Source organism: Uloborus diversus, chromosome 3 (assembly GCF_026930045.1).
Source record: "Uloborus diversus isolate 005 chromosome 3, Udiv.v.3.1, whole genome shotgun sequence".
NCBI classification, from domain to species: Eukaryota; Metazoa; Arthropoda; class Arachnida; order Araneae; family Uloboridae; genus Uloborus; species Uloborus diversus.
The window spans coordinates 115,531,114-115,555,443 of NC_072733.1; the positions used below are offsets into that span (position 1 = coordinate 115,531,114).

Here is a 24,330-nt window from a genome sequence, read left to right on the forward strand (position 1 = left end):
ATAAAAACACTTTTTATAATTAATATCTTGCTCTGATATTACTTTTACACTTTTTAGGAACCTTCTTTGTGTTGCATTATGGTTCTTTCTTTACTTTTTTTTCTATATTAGTGTAAGAAATTGAATGGAAGGATTCAGTTTAATTAACTCAATTTGAATGTGCGAAGAAAAAATATACAAATAAAAAAACTGCTTTTACAAACTGAATGACATCATTCTTGGGTTATTAAATCCTAAATATTCTCTCTTTTAAAAAATTAACTTTATGCAAGTTGATAGTTTCACCGAATTCTAGTATTCTGCCGATATACTAGTTATCGTTATAAGAAACTCCGTAGTACTTTTCAATGGCATATTATTTTTTAAGGTTTACTGATTCATCGAACGAATAGTGTTGCGCATGCTTTTGAATTAAAATGTAATATTGAAAAAAAATATTCGAACGTTTTTGGAGAATGCATTTTAATTCCACATATCACCGCAAATGTTTGAATTTCTAAATGATCATTCTTGCATTTTCTGAAATATATGACGGCAGCACTTTTTGTCACTGTATCATGATGTAACATCTTCAAATGTTTTCCAACGAGCAGCCATTACTTCATTTTAATAATTGGTGGAGATGTATTTTCCAAAAAATAGAGACGTTATCCTTTGTTAACACTGTATTTCTATTATCTTAATTCTTAAGCTTGGATTCTTGTGTTGAATGCACATTCAGCAGAATACTCATTTTGCTTTACTCACCTTTTTCTTCTTTTTTAATAATTCTTTAAATTGGAAGTATCTTTATAAAGACCTTTAGAAAAGGATTTTTCTAAGTAAACAGAAAGTCTGCAATGTAATATTACTGGTATTTTTCACCCTTTATATTTTTTAATCAATACAGAATGCCTACATATTCAAAATTGTTCATGAAAATGTACATTAAATTAAATAAGTTTGAAATATTAGCAGTCATTTTTAAAATGTTACGTTAGTCACATGCAAACTGTTACGTTAGTCACACTAATTATTTTATATTTACTGATACTAAAATAAATATTTTGCACTTTCTAATTAGATATGACACAGATATAAGAAAATAAAAAGTGCTGTTTGGTTTAATCATCTGGTTTAGTTTTTAAGCAGAAAATAGTACATTTTCGTGACTAACGTAACGTAAATATTTTCTGTGAAATAACCAAATTAGTTGAAATACTTATCTTATAATGTATTCAAAAAGAACAGTCAATTTTATTGGGTCAACATCTGATTATTTAGGATAAACATAGTTCTTTTAAAAATTTGCAAAATTTTTTACATTAGACAAGAAAACGTAGACGCATGTTTTTTGCACATACTAAGCCTTTTCTAGAACCTCGCACGTTTAGAGCCAGAAGAAATACACCGAATGAAAATTTTGCAACCTGCTACTGGATTTATGTACTAGAAAGTATGCTAAATGAAATGATAGGTCACAATTAACGCTTTGTGGAAAAAAATATTCTGAGGGTGAGGTTGACATTTCTATGGAATGACTCTTAATTACTTACACAAATCAGTTCTTGAAGGGTAAGGTGGTCGAAAACACTTTCGGCAAAAATACGAAAGAATTAATAATAATAACAACAGCGTCAATAAATAATACATTTTCCAGAAAAGGTTTCTTTATAATTTGTGCATAATTTGCGCTTCTTTTTTTCATTTTATTCGATTTTTCTCCTGTTTATAATGTTGGGTGATAAATACTACGAAACATGCAAGCTAATGAAAATGATGTTAATGATTATGTTTCAACACTTTGTTGCACTATTTTATGCATATTTAACTTTTATGTATCTTTAACTTTTAAATAAATGAACATTCAATTTTCGAAATTATGCTTTGATTTAATATTTTTATGCAAGTTAAACTGAAAAGTTTACAAGTGTTTATGTTCGCTCAATATTATTTCTTTCAACGTCATTGTTTTGCTCATTCAAAAGACGTTTTTAAATAGTTGTTGAGGAATTCATCAACATGGCGATCAGATACGGAACACTTTTATTTTGGTCTTTGCATTGAGTTTGGTCTGTTTATTTTAATTAAATAATAGTGTGTGTCTTTTTGTTTCATTTAACTGTTTTATAACAATGAATTCTTGAACAACTACTAAGTAAAAAAATAAGGAATTGAAAAATAAATAATAATACATTTATGAATTGACTGTAGAAAAAAGTAATCATAAATGTTTACACATTTTTTTTAATTTTATGTTTCCTTGCTTCACTTTATGGAAAGGCAATTGGAGTAATTCACATGTGCCCCTGATGTTATGTTCACGATTTCCCCATTATCAAAGAATTAACTTCCGAAAATAAATAATTTTGATTTATGAGAAAATTTAAATATTGTCATAAATATACCTGAATGTTCCAACAATTTCTTGCAGTAATTAAATTTAGCTTATCACAGTTAGAGTTTAAAATATGTTTTTACGTGAAGAGGACAGCGATAAAAGTTTCTACAACAGCTGCTAAAACATAGAAATCATCACCACAGAAACACAAAATGACCTATCGCTCCTAAAGTGTTGCCATATATAAGAATGGCATTGCCATCGCTGAGAATTTCTCAAGATTGTTTGCTCTAAGTTATCATAGTAAAATATACATTGATCACATGTGCAACCCTTTCCCCTACAAATTAAAATTTTCGCAAAAAACTTCAGCATGAACAATTATGATGATTGAACTCGTATAACCACGACCTCTTTTTTTAAAGACCTGAAGAGTTTTCGACTTTTTCATCGTCAGAACTTATTTACTTGTTCGACTTTAATTGTTATGAATGTAACAAGCAAAATATTGAAGAATGATACTCTTGTCTCACAAAGTATGTTGATGCGCAGAAGAAAATAAAATATAACTGCATTGTTTTTTTTTTTTTGGAAATGTACTCCTTGTGTGCAATAAAACTATTTTATGATACATTCCTCAAGGTATTTACCACAAAAACAGGAAATAATCAGAAAAAACGAGGTTGATAAATAATAGTTTAAGATACTTTCGGTTTAGGAAAGATTTTGAAATCGACTTCCGCTACAACAGCATTGTCTAAGAATGTAAATGTCTGGTGCTAAAATTCACTACCTTGAAACTTTACTGTCAAGACTGATTTTGCAGCTACAGAGATACAGCAAAGTTGAGCAAAATCTTGCAGTTTTCAGTGCAATACTGGTATAGCTAAGTCATTAGAACGATCACTTCATGAAGTTGAATCGCGACTAATGAAGATACTCTCTTAATTTTGCTACATTTGATGCAGTGTTGACTTTCCATGTGGTTCCGTCCAATTAATAAGTTTTATTTTTCATTTAGGGTTCTAAGGGGGACAAGGGAGACTCAGGAGAACCTGGCAGACCGGTAAGGTTTTTTGTGTTTTGTATGAAAAATGGTTTTTCAGATTTTGTTTCGTTGCATTTTTTGTAAATTTACAATATTAAGAAAATGTAATTAATCGTCAAAAAAAAAAAAAAAAAAAACGTCTGCAAGACGTCTTGTATGCATATTTTTTTTCTTGAAATATACCAAAATGCAAATGTCTGGTATTTTAAAGCAAACGTCAAAACTTGAAACCATCATTTCATAAGTTGAATGTGCTTAAAAAGTAAACCACCTTTGTGCTTTAAAAGAAAAAAAAAATAACGTCAAAAAGCACAAATTGCAGATTACTGCAGACACCTGCTTTCTTTTTGCCCATAAGCTCATTCCTTATGCATTGAAAATTCCTTGTAACGCCGAAATACGTATCAACAGTGATCTGCAATTTGTGCTTTTTGACATTATTTCTTACTTTTTGCTTCTTATTTTACATCATCTCATAATTCAGTTTTATGAAGTAGAATTGCCCATTTCTAAATATTAGCATTGACGTTTCACTGTTTAAAATGAAATGCGAGGCGAGCATAAGAGCTGCGAGCATAAAAAATAGATAGCGTCGTAAAAAATATTAGTACACTTGAAAAGATATATCCATCAAAGATATTGAAACTGCAATAAAATATAAAATTGATTTTGTTGCCTTCAATAAACGTAGTTTGAAGCTTAACTTGTAAATAGATTCTTAAATATTGACAGGACACCCTCTTCCTACTCAATATAGTCCGTTTCTAAATTTTCACGTCAGATGACAGAAATATTTTACTGTGTAACAAAGTAAGAAATTGTCTAACTAATTGCAAAAAAACAAACAAATATTAATTACTAGTTTACACTTTATATTAGTTGCCTAGCCAGACTATATTTCTAACTTTACTTACTATTCTTACCTTAAACAAAAAGAGAATCCGGTTTTTTTTTTACAAATTTGAATTAAAGAATCAAAAAACTTTTTCAAATGATATATTCAGTACCCATTAGATTCGACATACAAATAAACTAATCTAATATGTGGAATAAAATATTAAAAACACATATAGGACATATCACTGCAAGATTTTTGCCCAGAAATACGCGCCTCAAAAATGAAATTGCAACACCAAGAGAGAATGTGGGTTGAGTCATGAAAATTGCGAGCAAATGCTGCACTTTGGCTGCAGGAGCGAAATCCATCTCACCTGCTGTGATGTGCTGGATATGCAAATGATTAAAAAGAAAACAAAAATGATTAAACATTAGCCAATTTCGTTAGTATCTAATTTTCCCATCTTTGCAGCTATACAGTAGGGTGTATTCAGAACCTTTTTTTTTTGGAAAATAATGTACTTTTGTAGATAAGTTATTTTTTTATTTTATAGCGTTAAATGTATACTTTATTCATACTCGTTGCATTCAGTTTATATTTTTCTGTGCCGAGATTTTGTGTCCACTGATATTTCGATCTCTAGTGAATAGTAATTCGACGAAGAATAAAAATAATTAAACATATACCTTTGAATTCGGCTAGCCGATTTTTGTCATAAAGAACTTGATCAGTTGAGAAATTTTCTTATAGAATAAATATGACTACACTGTTAAAACTACAGGTTGCTTTCGGCACTTTTCAGGGGTGAAACGCTTGTTAACCAGCGGCACTCAATACGGAGCCGAAATGGCACCTCCAACTAGGATGAAAAATAGGCACCTTTTAAAAATAGGCAGCGGGGGTGAAAAAAAGGAACCTAAGGAGAGAGAAATGGCACCCTTATTGATTTCTACTGTAGAGCCTCCTCCTCCCCCTCCCCTCCCCGTATTGTGTGCGTTTTTGAATACAGTTGTGTAGTTTTTTTTTTTTTTTTTTTTTTTTAATAGTTTTGATTCATGATATTCTAAGTTTTGGACATTTTTCACATTGAATTTAGTACTGTAAATGATTAAAACTTGTTATTACAGCATTTGATCACATTTCAGAGTTTTCAACATAGTTAAGAAGTGTTCATTGCTGTAATTCATGTGACAGTGCTCTAAATCAGTGTTTCTCAACCTCTTTTGACCCACGGGCCAAGAAATGAAAAACATTGCGAACCAGTGAAATTTGTATCCTTTTCTTAAAAAGAAATAAAATAAATAATAACTCTGGGGCCGTTAAAAACTTCTAAAAAAAATTCTGCGAACTGATGAGTTTTTTTTTTTTTTTTTTTATACGAAGTAATATTAAAAATTAATGAAACAATAAATATATACCCTCCTTTACTTCGCATCAAAGAGCTGTCACAAATATATTTAAATTTAAAGACGAGTAATTATTTCAATAATCATAGTTAAGTTAATAATCATTTGTGAGAAATTATACATTTACGACAACATGACCCGTACCGAAAGTAAAGTGTACTAATGGATTATTTGCATGAAGAGCCAACAATATTCAGGGATATTAGAGTTACGGAAAAACAAAATCGTTTCATAAACGTTTAAAATTTTAATCAAGAGTTACAAACAATAAAGTAAAATGCACATGAAGTTTTTCGACAGTTTGAAAACCTAAAGAAATTTCTAACGCTATTGAAATATTAACTGCTAACAGGAAATAATTCAAACACTTGAATGAAAAAGCAAAAAAAAAAAAAAGAAAGCTAGACGGAGAGGGATTCCTTTTATATTTTTTTCGCATGCTCTTCTGCTGTAATCTACGAAGTACAAGAATCATTTTTATTCAGGTTCTCACTTGTTGATTATTGATAATCTTATTGCCGGTTATTATTTTTGTGATTAAATGCTGCTTATCGAGTACTCAAGAAAATAATGATAAATATTTTTAGTAGCGTTTTGAATGATGGAAATTTCACGACAGTAACGGTAAACTGAAATTTAAAGACAGTAACGGTAACTGAAAAGCAGTAAACGTACTTTTAATTATGTTTGAAAGCCCCAAAAGCTACAAAGTGATCAAAAGCAGTACTTACTTGTTATTTTGGAGATTAATCTCAAAAAAGTTGAGTTTTAATCCAATAGTGTACTTTATTCAATGTGAAAGACATAGATGCAACCTGTCATTCGACCGCCATATTGAAGTGGTTGAATGTATTTCAAAGCGCATGCACCAGCGAGTCATTCTGCAATTGTTTGCTGTTTTGGCACCCCTGCTCTATTTCGTGGTCAGCATGGCACCATGTTTTCCCCATAGGGGGAATATATTCACTCGTCTGGAATGAATCTGTTAATAATTTCTCATTAAATTCATCCAATGCTTCGTCGCATCAAGAAATATGAGCAATTCGTGTATTTTCCCAGAACGCATTTTAGTGTTATTGGAAATATCCCAACACTCAACAAAATTTTATTCACGTAAATGAAACGTCAGAAGTTAATTTTTTTTAAGATCCTTGGAACAAGTTTGCTTGAAACGGAAGAAAATACGTATATGGAAAGATGTACACTAGTTTAGTTCAAGACGGACATTTTCTTTCGAAGTTGCAACAAAATTTAGAAAAAAAAATTGCATTTGATTACTCCTTAAAACCGTAATATTTTATTACGTTGTTGTTGCTTTTATTAAATATTTAATGCTTATTTTAACCAAAACGTCAGAAATTTATTTTCGTGACTTAGACCATTACGATTTTCTATGGGTCATTTCATGTAAGTCACCTACCGATTGATATGTTTTTTTTTTCCATACGCATATAATACATCTAACAGTTTCTGACAATTTTAGAATAAAATTACCCGAATATCGTGAATGTCAAGATGACAGACTAGGAAAAATTGCCATAAATTTTCATATATAAACTTAAAACTGGTAAAACCACCTGCATTGTACCCTACACGAGTAAAGGTTTGAAAAATAACTTTCGTAAAGCACAAATTAGCAAATAATTGCAGTCACGTGTTTCGGGGTTTTATGGAACCCTTTCTTTAATGCAAGAAGTGTGAGCTTTGGCATGTAATATCCGAGCTTTTCTCGAAAGACTTTGCACCTTAAAGCTTTATGAACGATGTTACTTTATTGTACAAAAGTATTCATTTCGAACTACTCTTACTGCCGTGTGCAGGTAAAGGGCAGTAACTGCAAATTTTTCATTTTACTTTTTTTTTTGCATTTTTGTCATCTATTGTACGTTATCTTCATCGTACAAGCTCGCTTATTTGGTTTCCGCTGAAAAAAAAGGCGCGAAAAAGACGCCTAATTCCAACATTTCCCTACTGTTAGTGTTGAATCCAAAACGCGTTTCTTCAAATATCTCGAAAACTCATTCCTGCAGATACTGCCGTTTACCTGCATACGGCAGTCTAGTACTTGATACTAAGCAAGAAAAAAATAAATTAACAAGAGAAGCATGTGCTCAAAAAGATCAGCTAAGAATTAGCTAAAAGGTAAGCAGTGCAAATTTAAATACCATTTAAAAATATGGTAGATTTTGTACAATTTTGTAATTTATCTCGTTAATTTATTTTTTCTTTATGAGTATCAATAGCAAGTGGTTTTACCTTATACATAAATTGCTCTTGAAAAATGTTTCATACCTTTTTGGTAAGACAAAAAATCATTCTTGTAAAAATTAATTAAAGAAGGGGAGAGGTGCTAAAAAAAACAATGAGATAACGCGCGTTTATAGAGATTACGAAAATAAACTGGTTTCATTCGCTACCTTATTACTAAAACTGCTATTTGTTCATGTTGTTCGAAATTCCATCACGCCCATGAAAGTTATTACTACGAAGAAAATAACTGGACGTGAATAATAATGGAGGCCGTTAATCTTCATCTTGCTCTCTGTGCAACATCTTTTTTCTCGACAGTGTATCCAAAAAATGACATCATGGTTTCGTAGGCGTGAAATGGAAGTGGCGGTAGTTTGAATAAACGTTATTTTTATCGTCACCATGGTATGAATAATTTGATGGAGATATTTATTTTCCTTAATAAAATGTTTTCTTTAGATTATTTTCTGAATGGAGGGAGCATTAGTGTTTCCTGTTGTATTATTTGGTAAAAGCGTCTTTTGAACTTAGATTTTTACCACATAAAGAGTTGTTTGTTACATTTAACATTAAAATTTTCAAGATAGAGAGGTTTCCGTCATGAAAAGTTAGTTTGTAATTAAAATTAATTTTTATCAGAGAATTTCAAACTTATAAAGCTTTTTATTTTAATTATATTATAAATATTCATTATTTATTTATTCATTCATTCATTTATTTGTTTCAATTCTACTTCATGCACACAAGAAAAAAAATGCCTTTTCAGTCCGTATTTCTTTTCTGAATGTATCTTAGATTACTCTTGTTCAGTTTCCGGAAGGAAAAAAAAAACAGTTTTCACGTACTGGATTTTAAATTATGTTTCAGATGAAATAACTTTCTGTTTTATGCTAGGGTAACATTAAATTTGTATATATTTTTCATGGAAAGTTTTTATTACTTTTTAAAAAGTATTTAATTGCCTTTAAAAAAATATTCATACAATGGATGGGAGAAATACGCAATTTCTAAAGACGTTTCGAATTTTTTTGATGAAATTTAAAAGGGACATTTCAGTAGAAAATCCGTTTCAAAATAATATCTGGATGACTGGAACTATATTGTACTGCTAATGAAAAGAAATGCTTTTATCAATTAAAAAAATTGTCTAAGATTATTATTATTATCATTATTATTATTATCATAACGCTTATAATTATTATTTATGACGCAGAATCTGTAAAGTAAATATTATATTTTAACTCACATAAATGTTTAAGCTGCTGATTTTACCATAAATGTTGAAAGAGCCAAACCATTTTTAAAAAAAACATATTTATGTAATCTTTTTATAAAGAAAGCTAAAGAAAGTTGTTTCATAGTTGTTAATTAGTAAAATAATGTCTGCAAATAGTTCTCCCAAAATAAGCTCGCAAAAAAACATTCCTCTCAAATCAAGGCAGTTAAAGTTAACTACTAGAGTTTGGCAACTGTTTCAAGGCCTCGATAAATTGCTTCCCAGTGCGTTAATAGACAAATAAATCTAATTTTAACTTGATTGCTCACATTAAAGAAACTGGTTTCTTGAATTTCTTTTTTTCTGAATCATAAGGTTTTCGTGTACGACAAAAGTAAGTGTAACGCTAATGTCCTATCATCGGAGTCAATTTAATTTCTCGACTAATGCGTTTTCACCCATACATTTAAATAAAAAGTCTGGAAATCGTCAACAAAGTAATCACATAGAAGCTGTAAACGTAATTTTGTCAAGTTTGTCGACCAAGTAATCACATAGAAGCTGTAAACTTAATTTTGTCAAATCTGTCAACAAGTAGTCACATAGAAGCGGTAAATGTAATTTTGTCATGTCTCTTATCTCCTCTTTTGGATCATTTACATCGTAGTTAGCCGATTATTGATTGAACGAGTGTTTTGCTGGAGAATATTACACTGAAGACGGTAAATATCGTTAAAAAAAAAAAAAAAATGCTGACCAATCATGCCATCGTCCAATTCTGGATGGAATATTAGGCCCTCGAGGTGAGCCGAGATTTTTCCCCTTTCAGAACTTGATGGATGAACGACGGCGAACAACAATGAGGCCGACGCCTCGGAGCCAATTAAAGTTAGTCCGGGATCTTTCTTAATAGGCTCTGACTGACAAGGTCGCGGCCTGGCGCACTCGGTCCACGACGAACCCGCCATCGCTCTTACTTTTGCACATTCGTACAGCAACGAGCTTTTCCTCGCTGGTCATTCATATGCATCACATCAAGAAAGGGCTCCTTGGCGTGTGCCTAGTCAGTACTTAATGGAGTGGAGTACCACTTAATATCAACAGGCGATGTCTGTGCAAAAAAGGTACAGTTCCACTTCAGCGACTAGAGAGCTCCAATATACGCGATGTTTATAAAGGTTTGCACTGATGAAAAGAATTTATTTAAAAAAAAAACTCTAAAATTGACACAATTCTTATTTATTTTATTTTCATTCTTATATCCTTAAGATTTATTCCATCAGTATTAGCTATAGGCATGTAGGTGGCGCTAACATTGAAATTTCAAAATACTGTCTATGGAAGAAAAAACTCGTGAGCATCACGTCAAGATAGGAGTACCGCTTAATAATATCATGCAATATCATGCAATTGACGATCTCAGAGCAAAGAAAGGACAGCTCCTCTTCACCGACTAGATAGTTTCAATATACACGGCGTTTATAAAGTCTAACACTGATAAAGAAAAATTATTTTTAAAAAACTCTCTAAAATTGACACATACTTCTTATTTATTTTATTTTGATTCTTATCTAATGAAAGTATGTTTCCTCCATCAAGGGAGTTTTGTGGGTCAACCCCTCAGATCCTTTTGTTTAAACGCATACTGCCAATTCTAATATGGCAATTTATATCCATGAAAGGAATGTTATGACCCAAACCCTCAACCCTCTCCCACTCAGAAGGTAAATTCAGGCTACGCAAGTGCTTGGTGTGAAGTTGAAAATCGTCTAAAATCTTCTCAGAACTACGAAAGGTGCAATCGCAGAAGTATATTAATGCTGTGGAAAACATTTGAGATAAGGATCAAATTTTAAAAATACATAATTACGTTTAAATCTAAAGTAGGTTTCTTGCAATGAATTTTCTTTACCAGTGCAAAACTTTATAAACACCTAATATGATACTATACAATAAATAATAAATAATCTAGCAATTAAGTGATACATCACTAAAAATGTCTAATAAATGATGCACAGCGCTTTTTCAACACAGTATTAAGACAAAATGCATTCGCTGTATGCATAAATGCTCGAATTCAGTTCAATATTGATGAAAAAGGATATATATTCATTTTGGAGTCTCTAAAACTTAGTTGGCTAGGTGCGCAGCTCCATAGACCAGTGCGGGACATATACATATAAACTGCGTTCTTATTTCTTTCGCGTTTGATGATTAATCGTTCTTTCCCTTTTGTATTCATATATGTATATATATATATATATATATATATATATATATATATATATATATATATATATATATATATATATATATATTATATTATATATTATGTATGTTAATTTGCTCGCCCATGTTACAGTTCCACGTTACGATAATTTGCGGGGTAAAATGTTCCTTAAATTGTAATAGAAAAAGTACAAAATCGAATTTTCGAAAAATCGCTTCGAAGTGCACACCCCCATGCTACAAACTAATTGTGTGTAAAATTTCAAGAAAATCTGCTGAACTGTCTAGGCGCTATGCGTGTCACAGAGATCCGGACAGAGATCCAGACAATGAGACTTTCAGCTTTATTATTAATAGAGATTTCCAAAAAAAGAAAAAGAAAGATAAGCCCTTTTTACAAAAGTTTTATACTTGACATCAGTTAATGTTTAGTACGAAAGCCTAAAATTGAGGCATTCTTAAAACTAGCAATTAACGCCTGTTTGAAACTTTGTTGACCTAATAATTTTACTAAAATGTAACTGTTTTAAATTTTTTTTAAACAAGGTTAACTGACAAATTTTGCAATGGTAGTTTCAAATATTTCTTTATATTTCTGAATATCTTTCAGGTACTTTTTCTGTAGTTTTGCATTAAAAATTATTAAAAACAGATGTTTTAAATCTATTTAGGGAGTTCCAGGTCTAGTAGGCCCTCGAGGTCCACCGGGACGACCTGGACAAGGATCATTGGTAAGGTATCTTACATTTTTCCTTTAAAAATAATGTGTATATTTAGTTAGCAAAAGTAATTTTATGTAGATTTTTCAGTGAAGCGATATTTACAAATTTTTAACTCCCCCATAGCAGCCTATCATTGCTTCTTTGTTGTTTCATGTAGTCTCTGAAAGAAAAATGTTGCTTATGGGACTTTCCGACCGTTTAAAACCGTATTACTCTGCTCTTTGGATAATGAGATGTTGAATTATGTGACTTGTTTTATATAGCCAGCGTATAACATACACTGGTGTGTCGAAAAATTAGCATATCAGCTGAACGAAGATCGGACAGAAAGGCCAATCAGGAGATTAAGTTAGGTGATGTATGGTAGCACATGCGCAGATATGCAGGCAGACGTAATGGGGGAGTGTGAGTAGTATAAAGCATGTTGTCGGTGTAAGATCAGTATTTCTGGCAAAGAGATTGCACGCCGTATAGAACTTAAACACAGAGTTGCTGCCTCAGAGAGAAATGGCGAATAATCAATCTGTTAGACGACATCTGGATGCTTTTACCCGAGGTCAAATCATTGAGAAATTGGAAGAAGGCCGCAGTATGACAAGTGTGGCTGCAGAGTTCGGAATTGCTCACAGCATCGTTTCACGACTTTGGAGACAATTTCAAACTACAGGCATAGCTTTCCGGGGGTTCAGTAGTGGTCGTCCACGAGGAACCACACCCGCAGATGACCGGTATATTGTCTTACAGGCCAGAAGAAACAGGCGGCAGACAGCGGGAGAAATCGCTAGACACACGACACAGGCGACTGGACGACCGATATCGCCTTTTATCGTGGCCAGAAGACTGCACGGTGGTCATCTGTTTGCACGACGCCCTATACGGTGTGTACCTCTAACACCTTCCCATCGGAGAAGGCGTTCTCTGTGGTACAGGGAACACCGGAATTGGAGAGACAATGAATGGGGACGAGTACTCTTTACAGATGAGAGCAGATTCAGTCTGAGTAGCGATTCTTATCGCATACTCATCTGGAGAGAGCGGGGAAGCCGCAATCATCCCTCGAACATCATTGAAAGGGACAGGTATGGAGGTCGTGGTGTTCTCGTTTGGGGAGGCATCATGCTTGGTAGTCGTACAGACCTTCACATCTTCGACGCAGGTTCAGTCAACGGGACCCGTTATTGTAACGAGATCCTTCTTCCATATGTGCGTCTTTTTAGAGGCGCTATGGGTCCGCAGTTCCTTTTCATGGACGACAATGCACCACGTCATTGCACAGTAGCTGCCGAACAGCTCTTAGAGAGTGAGGATATTGAACGTATGGATTGGTCGGCACGATCTCCGGATCTCAATCCTATCGAGCATGTATGGGATTTTCTAGGCAAACGCTTGGCAGCTCGTACTTTACCACCAGTAACGATTCGGGAGCTTCGATTGGCGCTGCAAGACGAATGGGCAGCAATGCCACAACAACTCATTGACACCCTCATTCTCAGCATGGGCAGACGCTGTGAAACCTGCCTAGCAGTCGGGGGAGATCATATCCCCTACTAAAGAATGGATGTTTCTTTCTGGACACCCATCACAGGGATGTTTCGGCCTTCAGTCGCATTGCGCTCCAAGCTACTTTTTCAATAAAGCTTCTTTTTATCCCTCTGATTTTTCTTTTAGTAAGTGTTGCTTACATTACACATGTCCTTACGTATTGGGGATCTTACGGTATTAAATGTGTTGCTTTGGAAAGCTTTTGTACAAAGTTATATTGAAAAAACCGTTTCGTCCTTAATTTTTGCACACCAGTGTACACTATATGACTAAAACTATTGGGACACTTTAAGAAATTCACAATTTTACGGATTTCTGGATAAATAAGAGACTAATTGCTCTATATTTTTTTCACATAAATGGTATACTTCAACTGTCTACAAATTAAGTCTACAAATAAGGTCTACAATTCTCTTAGGGGACCAGCAACAAATTAAGAAAACAAAAACAAAAGGTTTTTTATTATCCGTTATTGTAAATAGCTAGGAATAAAATGTACATGTACATTTCAGTAATAAGTTAACAAACTATATAGAATTAATTTTTATATTTTCGTGAAGGTATCTCCTATACCCACAGAGGTATAAGCAATTATTTCAAAAATAGAAATTTTATTTGAAGGTTTTCGGCTCATGACAAGCGGAGTTTTCCGTCAACCTTACTAAACTTTCAGAACATTTGACAGCATACAAGGGAAACAGAATAGTAAAACTTGAAGTCAAAATATTTGAAATTGGACAAAATATGAGTGTTTAAAGCAATTAAATTTTCACGGCGCATGCGCAAAACATAGCAATTTATATCCTTCATAATCCAAAGCGGAAGTAGATCCTGCAAATCATTAAAAAAATCCAGCTCGATATCTATAAAATTTAAAAAGTTATCAGCGATCTAATGAGCCGAGTTTCAATAATTCTTTTAAATGCGACGGATCGTAAGGGATCGTTCTTAAGCTGGCTACTTTCCTGTTATCGTGCACAGTATTTCATGATAAAAACTGGCTATTTGCGAATGATCCCTCACGATTCGTTGCCTATTCAAGAATTATTGAAACTCGGCGCATTAAATAGCTGAGAACTTTTTAAATTTTAAAGATATCGAGCTGGAATTTTTTATGAGCTGCATGCAGGGCCGCGCCAAGCCTGTTTGGCGCAGTCGTGCAAATGTCTTAATAAATAATAATAATATAAAATGGAAAAAAAAAAAAAACTCTTGGCATTTAGTTTATAAAAACATAATGCGTGAATATTTAATTCCGCAATATGGTGTACGTTTTTACTTCATATCTCGAAATTATTCCGAGTTCAGCAGCTCCTCTGTTGTGCTAATAACGTGTTTCGGAAGAAGAAAATATTTTAATATCTAAGTTAAAGCCACTTTGAATATCTATCTAAATCTCTAAGTGATAAACAATTAACAAAACTTTTATGACAGTCAAAAGATGACAACAAGAGCAGTAGCGCAACTAGAAAATAGTTTTTCTTTTTTTTTGGTGTGGGGGGGGGGGGCACAAATTGAAAAAAATCTCTCTTTTAATAAGAGGGGTCCGGGGTTTCTCCCTGAGAAATTTTTGAAACTTGTAGTTTGAAAAACGCAGTTTTAGACCGTCTTTGGTGGTATTATGGAGGAAAAAGGTACAAGGGGCTCCACGGAAATTTATAGAAGTTGAACCCTTTAAACGTAATTATAGGCCACATTTATTGACGTTAGAATAAGGGATGGAACTCTGAGATTCTACTCGATCGGTTTTTTATAGACAGAAATCAATTAATTTTCTTTCCTCCAATTTTTTGAAATTGAACTTCCAAAAGCGCAACTGTAGACAACTTTGAAGATTTTTACAAGGAAGGAATTCTGAAGTTTCCCAATGGAAAATTTTTCAAAATTAAAGTCCTAAAAGCCTAAGCAGTATTTTATGGTATTAAGAGAAGTGGTTCAGAGGCTATTCTAACTTAAAGTTTTCGTAAGTCATGTTTGAAAAACCTGATTTTTGATTACATTAAACGAAGGAAGTTCGAAGGGCTTTGCTCGAATATTTTCTTAAATTGAAGTCTTAAAATCGCGATTGTAAGACCATATTTGGTATCATTAGGACTGGCAATCATTCGAAATTGAAGCTCTAAGAACGCAATTTTAACTGATTTTCGAACGCAGTTTCAAGCAATGTTGTTTCGAATTCATGAGCTTTCGCAAAATTTTGCGAAATTGAAGATCTGGAAACGAAATTTGAGATGGTCCGTAATGCTGGGGGGGGGGGAGGATTCAGAAGAGTAGCATTTTGAAAACTTTCTTATTTTCAAGCGAACTAGAAAAAAATAGTAATAACAAGAAAAAAAGAAAAGAAATAGGACGGAGTAGGAGTAGTTGATCACTTAGCTGAAACTATTGATAATTTTTAACTCCAAGATTTCTTTTTAAAAGTATTAAGTTTTAAAAGAAATTAAAGCTTTACCCCAACAAGCCTTATTCTTTCCGTATTGAAATCACTTTGCTTTTCAAAAATGTGTCCCCCCCTTTAATAGTAAATATTTTTGAAAAACATTCAACTAAGCATTCTGCTGGGGGGGGGCACGGGTGGGGCAACCAGAATGGTGCCTCTTTCTTTAATTTAATACATAAATAGTTGAAGAAAAATGCTCAACCTTGTGACATTAAAGACATAGCGAAATAACATTTATGGCTCCACACATGAAGAAAAATGCTAATGTGTGCATTTATAAGCATCATGTGCTTTCAGTGTAAAAGATTGCGCTTTTGAATAGCATATTTAGACACAACAAGGCAATAATTTTTCCTTTAGATAGGCAGCAAAGGAGATTGCTTGTTTTAGTACGCAGTATAATTTCACTGCTACATTTATTCCGAAAAGTTCAATTTTATTTTTTTAGTTGGAGATTTTTTTCCTCCATTTGGAGCATTTTTGATTGGTAGAGCTCGGCGCCTTTTTGACTCTGGCGCCGTCGTGCGCCGCACGACCTTGCACATAGTGACGGCGCGGCCCTGGCTGCATGATCTATCTGGACTTTGGATTATGAAGGTTCTAAATTGCTATCTTTCGCTAATGCGCAGTGAAAATTAATTGCTTTAAGCGTTTATATTTCATTAAATTTTCAATCTTTTATTTTCAAATTTTGTTATTATGTTTTTCTTGCATGCTGTCAAATATTCTGAAAGTTTAATAATGTTTGGCGAAAAACTCTGCGTGTTATGAGTCAAAAACCTTTCACGAAAAACTTTCACGAAACTATAAAAATAAATTCTAGATAGTTCGTTAACTGTTTTCTGAAATTTATTGCTCATTCCCAGCTATTTACAATGAAGGATGATCAAAAACCTTTTCTTGTTTTCTCAATTTGTTGCTGGTCCCCTAAATGAATAGCAGATTTAATATTTATTGGAAAAAGACAGCTGGAGTATCTTTTATATGAAAAAAATTACAGAGCAATTGGTCTCTTATTTCTCGTGAAATCCGCAAAAATGTGGAATTTCGAAAGTGTACCAATACTTTTGGTCATATAGTGCACAATAAAGACATACTAACTTAAATAATAAAGACACGTATAGTTTACTGAACCTGATAAGAATCGAAACAGACGACAGAAAGTTATTTTGTATGTCTCCATCACAATTAACGGTGAACATTGTTTCATAGCAAGATACATAGCGTAACTCACAACGAAATATATTTCTTTCTAATTTGAACTAAATTATTGAAGAATATTTCATTGTTAAACTCTTATCAATTAGAAAGCAATTAAATGGATTCTCTCTATTTGTAACACTACATTAACGCAACAATTAGCTCTGGCTAAATTTGATAAAAGTTATAAAAACTCACATAAACCGGCGAATTTTTTTTTCTAACTTATTTACAGAAAATCAGTTTTCGAAATGCACATCTTCGGAAAGAATGTGTACCAAATTTCATGTATCTCAGCCTTACATTTTACCTGGGAAACGAGCAATACAAACACCTTGTTTCAATACACGTAATATTCGGTAATATTCGCAGATATGATTTTTATGGAATTCTTATTACTTTACAGTTAGTGTATAGAAAAATTCGTTTTTCGAAACTATAAGTTATACATGTTTGAATTGTTTTAACTACAGAGTGATAAAGAAGTATTTGCTAATAACAATAAAAGTATTACTATCATGTTCATATAAACTTCAATAAATGAATTCCTAATAAATGATCCATTGTTTTCTTGCAGGGAGAACCTATTATTGGCCCACCAGGCGACCCTGGTCCCCCAGGACCACCTGTAATTATTACTTTATATAATTATAACTTTTATGACTTTTGAAAGACTGCAAAATTTCTGTTGCATTCTGGAAAATTCAAAAATATTAACAACATTTTAAAGATAGGTACAAGTTATCGAAGGACGTTTGTTTTGCTTCTCTTCTTTTTGTTTTCTTGGGATATGCAAAATATCATTAAAGAATTAAATGATAGTTTATTTATAAAAAAAAACAATTTTCGGTATTTAAGCTATTTTGTAACATCGCTATTGATAGAGTTTCAATAGGTATCATAACGAACTTTCTAATAGCTAACGAATAGCTAATTCAATTCTGAAAATATTTCGTTTTAGCAATCGTACTTTAAGTTCAACTTGTTTAATTTTTTTTTTAAATTTTTATTTGATGATCCGACCATTTTTATGATAGTAGATGCTGAAGAGAAGCATTTTCATTCAACTAGTGACAAACTTTCCCACTATAATTGTAAATAAACAAAATTACTTTCAAGCCATTCAAACAAAATTACTTCAAGCCATTACATTCTTTACTGTTCGCCTCTATGAAGTTGAGCTATGGCCTTGAGCAAGTCTATTTCTTTCAAGGGAGAGCTGTCAGTAAGAGGAATTGTTTGGCGCAGAGTTGAGCTACCTTTGCAACCCTTTAATTGGCGAGAAAATCCTGTATCGCTTGCTACTTCTTACCTGAATAGTAATATTGTTCGCCAAATGGGCAATAACATTGCAAACTAAATCCACAAGTTCTTAAGCCGTTTTTCTTCCCCCCTATTTCAACTAGTGGAATCGGTCGGGCAATCGTTCGTTCGCCCGACTCGTTTAGTCGGTCGGGCAGAGGAGTTCAACTTGCCAGAGGTAGACAGTACATTACTTTTGAGGTTAAAATAACCTCAGGTCAAAATTCCGATTTAATGATTTAAAAGAATCACGTAAAACAATATATGAGTGAAAGCAAAAACATCGTAAATGAGCATTCTGTATTGATTGGATAAATCGGAAAGAAGATTACAATATGAATTTTTGCCGCAAAGTTACTGCATGAGATTTTCTGATCCAAAGCATTTCACAATATTTTTGCCAGCCATTCAGCTATATTTTTGCTACACGTGTGTTGCTTTCTTAAAAATCTTACTATGTAAAAGTGAGATGAAGAGCAATAATCAGATTTGAAATTATTTTTCATAACATTTTGTGAATATGGGTAACATATTTAAATAATTTTTTACACTTCAGGGAGATCAAGGATTTCAAGGGGTGCCTGGAGTTAATGGTTTACCCGGAGCAAAGGTAAATACTTTTGAAACTACTGAGCACTATATTTGACAAATCAAGGAACATGTTTTTGTAATGCGTAAATATTTTTCAATTGCAATGTAGTAAAAATTGAAACAACTATTTCAGGGAGAAAGCGGATCCAGAGGTGAAAGAGGTCTCCCCGGACGCAGAGGTCTTCCTGTAGGTAACAAATTAATTAAGGAACTTTAAGTCATAATTGCGTATTAGCACTAGTGACACTTAGTTAAAATGAAAAACCAACTTAAATAAAGCACACAGTATCAAGAAAATACAGCATATAGTTATTTCAAGGCTACAGTGGTGTCTCTTCATCAGTGCAAAAAGATCGACACACAAACAAGAAAGTCGCAAGTTCTCTCAGACTTTCTTATTGTGTACTAGCCGCGTGCGGCGACCAGCTAGTTCGCCCTTCTTACGCCATTCACCTCTCTATGCAAGCAGCCACCTACGGCGGCTGCTTGGCTAACTTGTCATTTACCATTTTAATTCAAGTTTGCCGCCTTTTGCGGCTGTTTAAATAAATTTGGCAGCAGTATTAATCAATTCATCTCTATCTTTTTTTGTTCCATTCACATTTTTACGCCAAGATTGACGCCTTCGGCGGCTATCTACCTTTACGATCTATCTCTAAAATTTCTTATCCATCTCTATTTATTTTAACCTCCCAGCTCATTTCCTAATAAAAACAAAGATCACTCAAAAAACCGCTTTTTTATCTATGAAAAAAGTTATCTCCGAAATTCCCCGTACTGTGCCAAAAGTAACAAAGTAAAGTAAGTGACAAAGAAAAAAAAAATCTCGCTGTTTTTAGTGACTTAAATGCGCACAACTATGAAATGTAACGTAATATAGATACAACAAAACGTCCAGCTTGCGGGGGAGGGGGGGGAGAGAGAGAGAATGAAAAAAGAAATAAATGCAATCCCTAAATAAAACAAAAAAAAAGGAAAGAAAAAAAGCAAGCGCTGCCGAAAAAAACACGTGGTCATCACGTCATAAAATTAGAAGTAAGCTATATAGTAAAAAAAAAAAAAAAGATTAACATTGTTTGCGATTAAGATTCCGACGTAAATAACGAATCGAAATCCAAGTAGTGACGTCAGAGCCATAGATGATTGAAGAACGCTTTTTTCGACTGATGCGTGGAAAGACATGATGTGTTCAGCATTAAAAAAATGGTTTAAAAAAAACTATTGCGTATTTTTAAGAACTTTTTTCTTCTGAAGAGGGTGAAATGTTTTTACTATTACCAACTTAAATTTTAGAAATGAGGCTTTGATACTTCTCGCAGGATGATATTAGAAAAATATAAAAGCCAGAAAAAAATGCAAAATAAAGGTTTTTTTAAAAATTTATAAAAAATACAAAAATTGCTCTATTTTCAAAATTTTTTTGTTCATCATATTTAAAATTTAATTTCCGACCCTGTAGTGCAAAAAATATTTGTCTGGCGCGATTGGTTCGGGGTCTGTGAGGTTAAAAGTACTAAAAAGTGCTAAAAATCACATAAAACATTCAATAACACTTTTTCTAATTAAAATATCAAAAATCGAAGCCCGAGGTGCACAACTTCAGCAAAAACTACACCTGTATACCAAATTTCATCTTTCTAGGCCTTACCGTTTTCCCGGGATGCGCGCCACACACACACACACAAACATCTTATTTTATTATATGTATAGATTGAGCTTTTTTCAGTGATGAAGAAGCAACATTGCAGCCTTGAAATAGCTATATGCTGCGTTTTCTTGATAATCCGTGCTTTATTTACGTTGGTTTTTCATTTCAATCATAATTTAGCACAAAGCTTATTTGATCATTTTTCATTTGGTGACACTTGAATCATTAAAGTTCGCAGCACTACCGACATAGCATAAGCAAAACCAGTAAAAATAAAAAATATATTCAAAAACCTATCGCAAATATGACTATCATAAAATTTGAAATCATTTTAATGTCATTACATTCAAATTATTTTTTTTTAATTTCTTTCAATTTGAATTTGAATAACTTCCGCAGCAAATACGGCGTAGATATAGGATAATATGCAAGAATAATAATGCTACTGGATGTAATTTTAAAATATAAAATCAATTTTCGATTTTTTTAACTCGTTTACGTTAACACTTTTTTCAATTCTTACTTAAAGTAGCAGAGCAAGTGCTACTTTGCCTTTCGGGTCTTTTAAATTTAAGGCGATACGGGGGTTTCAATTTTTTTTAAAGTAATTTTCAATGAATTTCTTTGAAATTTTCAGCATATTTACATGATGCTAACACTAACTCAAATATAAAATTTCATTGAATTATTTTAAAAATTTATTTTTTTTTTAATTTAAATTTAGATTTTATAACGCTTTTGTTATATTACTCCTTGCAAACGAAAATTCATCAAATTTATAAAATACTAGCAAAATATGATACATAAAACAACCGAAATTAGGACGTTGGAATTACTTTTTCAAAATTTTGTCTTAAAGATAAATAATGAGAAAAAAAGCCAAAAACTAGACGTTTTCGATAAAATATGTTCATATTTCAATAAAATATAACAAATATACTCATCAAAACTAATCAAAGAGAAAAATCTTTCATAACAAAATGTTAACAAACCACTTAAATACTTGGCATAAAATTTTCAGCAAATTGAAATAATAATTCGTTTGCAAGGAGCAGTTTGAATTTTGTAATTATGGCGAAAATTAGGTTTTGAGGAAATCAACATTTTCTGTTTTATTGCCAATTTCATTATTGAATAAACAAATTAGTTTTAAATACAAATTCACCACAAATAAGGTCTTATGATTCATTTAAAATGGTATTAGTATAAAAAATTTAAATATTATAGGGTCTGGTGGGGGAAAGTGGTCAATGGGGTAAAGTGGTCATAATTCAAATAAATGGCTATAGCTTGGAAATTAATGTTCGAATAAATGTGAAAATTTTATTTTAGGGTAGTGCATTTATAAACTATATTTTGAATACAAAATTTTACACTTGGCAAAATTTTATTTGGTAAAAAAAAATATTTTGTGTAAGTATGAAAATTCTTAAAATCTAAACACCTTTTTTAACTTCCTTGGGAAATTTTGTTTGTTAGAATTATGAACAGATTGACTGCACAGGAAGCTTCCTACATGTCTCAAGAACTCTTACTCATTAACAGTTAGCTGAATCTATTTTGAATAATTTGTTAGAACAATTTAAGTAAGATGGGGTAAAGTGGTCATAATATTAGGAATAACGAATATTGTTCTTCTAAAGTCACTAAATCTTTAAGTATAAGGCAGATATAAATTAAACATTAATTTCACTTAATATGAATTGTTTTTACAATAAACAGGGTGAAATATATGAGTATATGCGTATGTATACGCATATACTCGTGTAGGCACGTATATATACGTATTCACATAAATGCACCAATAAACACGTATTTGGGTACCTGTAAGTATTTTTATCTATACGGATATACATTCGACTATACACGTATATTCCTGCTTATATGCTCGTATATACGAACAATTATATACTCAGGGAGACACGTATATACGCGGACGTACTCGAGTGGACACTTGCATACAAGCATATGATATACATGTATACAGGGTGAGTCTAAACTCTTGGTCAAATTATTAAAAGGTGTTAGACGGGAGGATAAGAAGCAAGAATCATAAGAAACATCCAGAATCAAACTCAAAGCTGACGCGCTACATGCACGCAAAGCCAGAAACTGATGGATGTAAAACATGTCACAAATTTATTACACAATGACAATTTTACACAACTTTTTAGGTTTTAAGAAATATTTAAAGTTATTGATGAAATTTGCGGCCGGCAGATGTAATACATGCATCGCAATCACTCTGTTGCAATTACGAGACTTTTGAAAAACTTTCATCAGTGGCTGCATCTTCGTTGCGATGCGTGTATTAGAACTACTACAGGCCGTAACTTTTAACAACTGCTCTAAATATGTCTTAAAAACTAAAATGTCGGGTAAAATCATCTTTGTGTAACAAATTTGTGACCTGTTTTGCTAACGTCAGTTTCTGACCTTTTGTGCATGTAGCGCGTCAGCGACCATAAGTTCCTTATGATTCTTTGCTTCTTATCCTCCCCTTTCACACCACTTAGATTTTGCAAAAAATCTTGGATTCATTCTGTAAGCATACATGTATATTAGCGGATATACTCGTGGATATACGTGGATACATGTACTGGTGTATACACGTAAATGCACGTATATACGTCCAACAGGTATATAATCGTGTTTACACGTAAACATACGATTATTCTCGTGCTTTCATATATATTTACGTGAGTAGACACGTACAAACACGCACTGGATATATCCACGAATTAACTCGTGTATACTCGTATAAGTATGTATGTACACTTATATATGCGTATATACGTCGACTGTACACGTATATACTCAGGTATGAACGCATATACTCGAGATACAAGCGCAAAACACGCATATGATGTTCTTTTCTACGCTTTACTCCCATATACATGTGATACGTATATACTCGTGTAGACACGTATACACTCCTATAGGTAATCACGTATACATGCGTGAGTATATACGTGTATACACTCGTGTATACACGTATATACTTGAGTAGGCATGTGCATTTGTGCATGCATCTGATGTATATATGTATCTATTCATATATGAACATGTTTACTCATGTCTACACGACACGTATAGTAGACTCGTGTATACCCGTATATACTCGTACATATACTTGTAACTATAAAAATAACCGAAATATACAAAAATTAGGGTTATTTGTAACGGTCTTGCAGTTTTTTTTAAACTATGACCACTTTACCCCATGCTATGACCACTTTCCCCCATCCCGTGGGGGAAAGTGGTCATAAATACAAAGGGAAATGAAAATGTTATAAAACTACTTAAATTCAATATTTTTTTCCTGAAATGCAATGTACCGTGTTCTTTAATAATGCAATGTAAAATAACAACAAAAAAAGTTGAAGTGTTTAAAGAATTTATTGTTTTTATTATCTACTTAAGTTGAAAACCTACGATTTTATGACCACTTTGCCCCACCAGACCCTATGCTTTTTTTTTTACTCATGCATTTTATATGCATTTTTAAATGCATTTTTTAGTAAAAAAAAAGGGGGCGTGGCTCCTACAAAAAGTGTCATAGCTTCGCCAGTTTTCCA

General features: G+C 32.6%; 1 protein-coding gene across 1 annotated transcript in view; it reads left to right on the plus strand.

Moving 5' to 3' along the window:
* LOC129218903 (collagen alpha-3(IX) chain-like) overlaps nt 1–24,330 on the plus strand; it is a 266,021-nt gene that overhangs the window by 178,093 nt on the left and 63,598 nt on the right. Inside the window, exons 12-15 of the mRNA XM_054853223.1 lie at nt 3,342–3,386; nt 10,348–10,360; nt 11,979–12,038; nt 17,789–17,839. Of these exons, the coding sequence (XP_054709198.1) occupies nt 3,342–3,386; nt 10,348–10,360; nt 11,979–12,038; nt 17,789–17,839 (169 nt within the window). The remainder of the gene's footprint in view (nt 1–3,341; nt 3,387–10,347; nt 10,361–11,978; nt 12,039–17,788; nt 17,840–24,330) is intronic.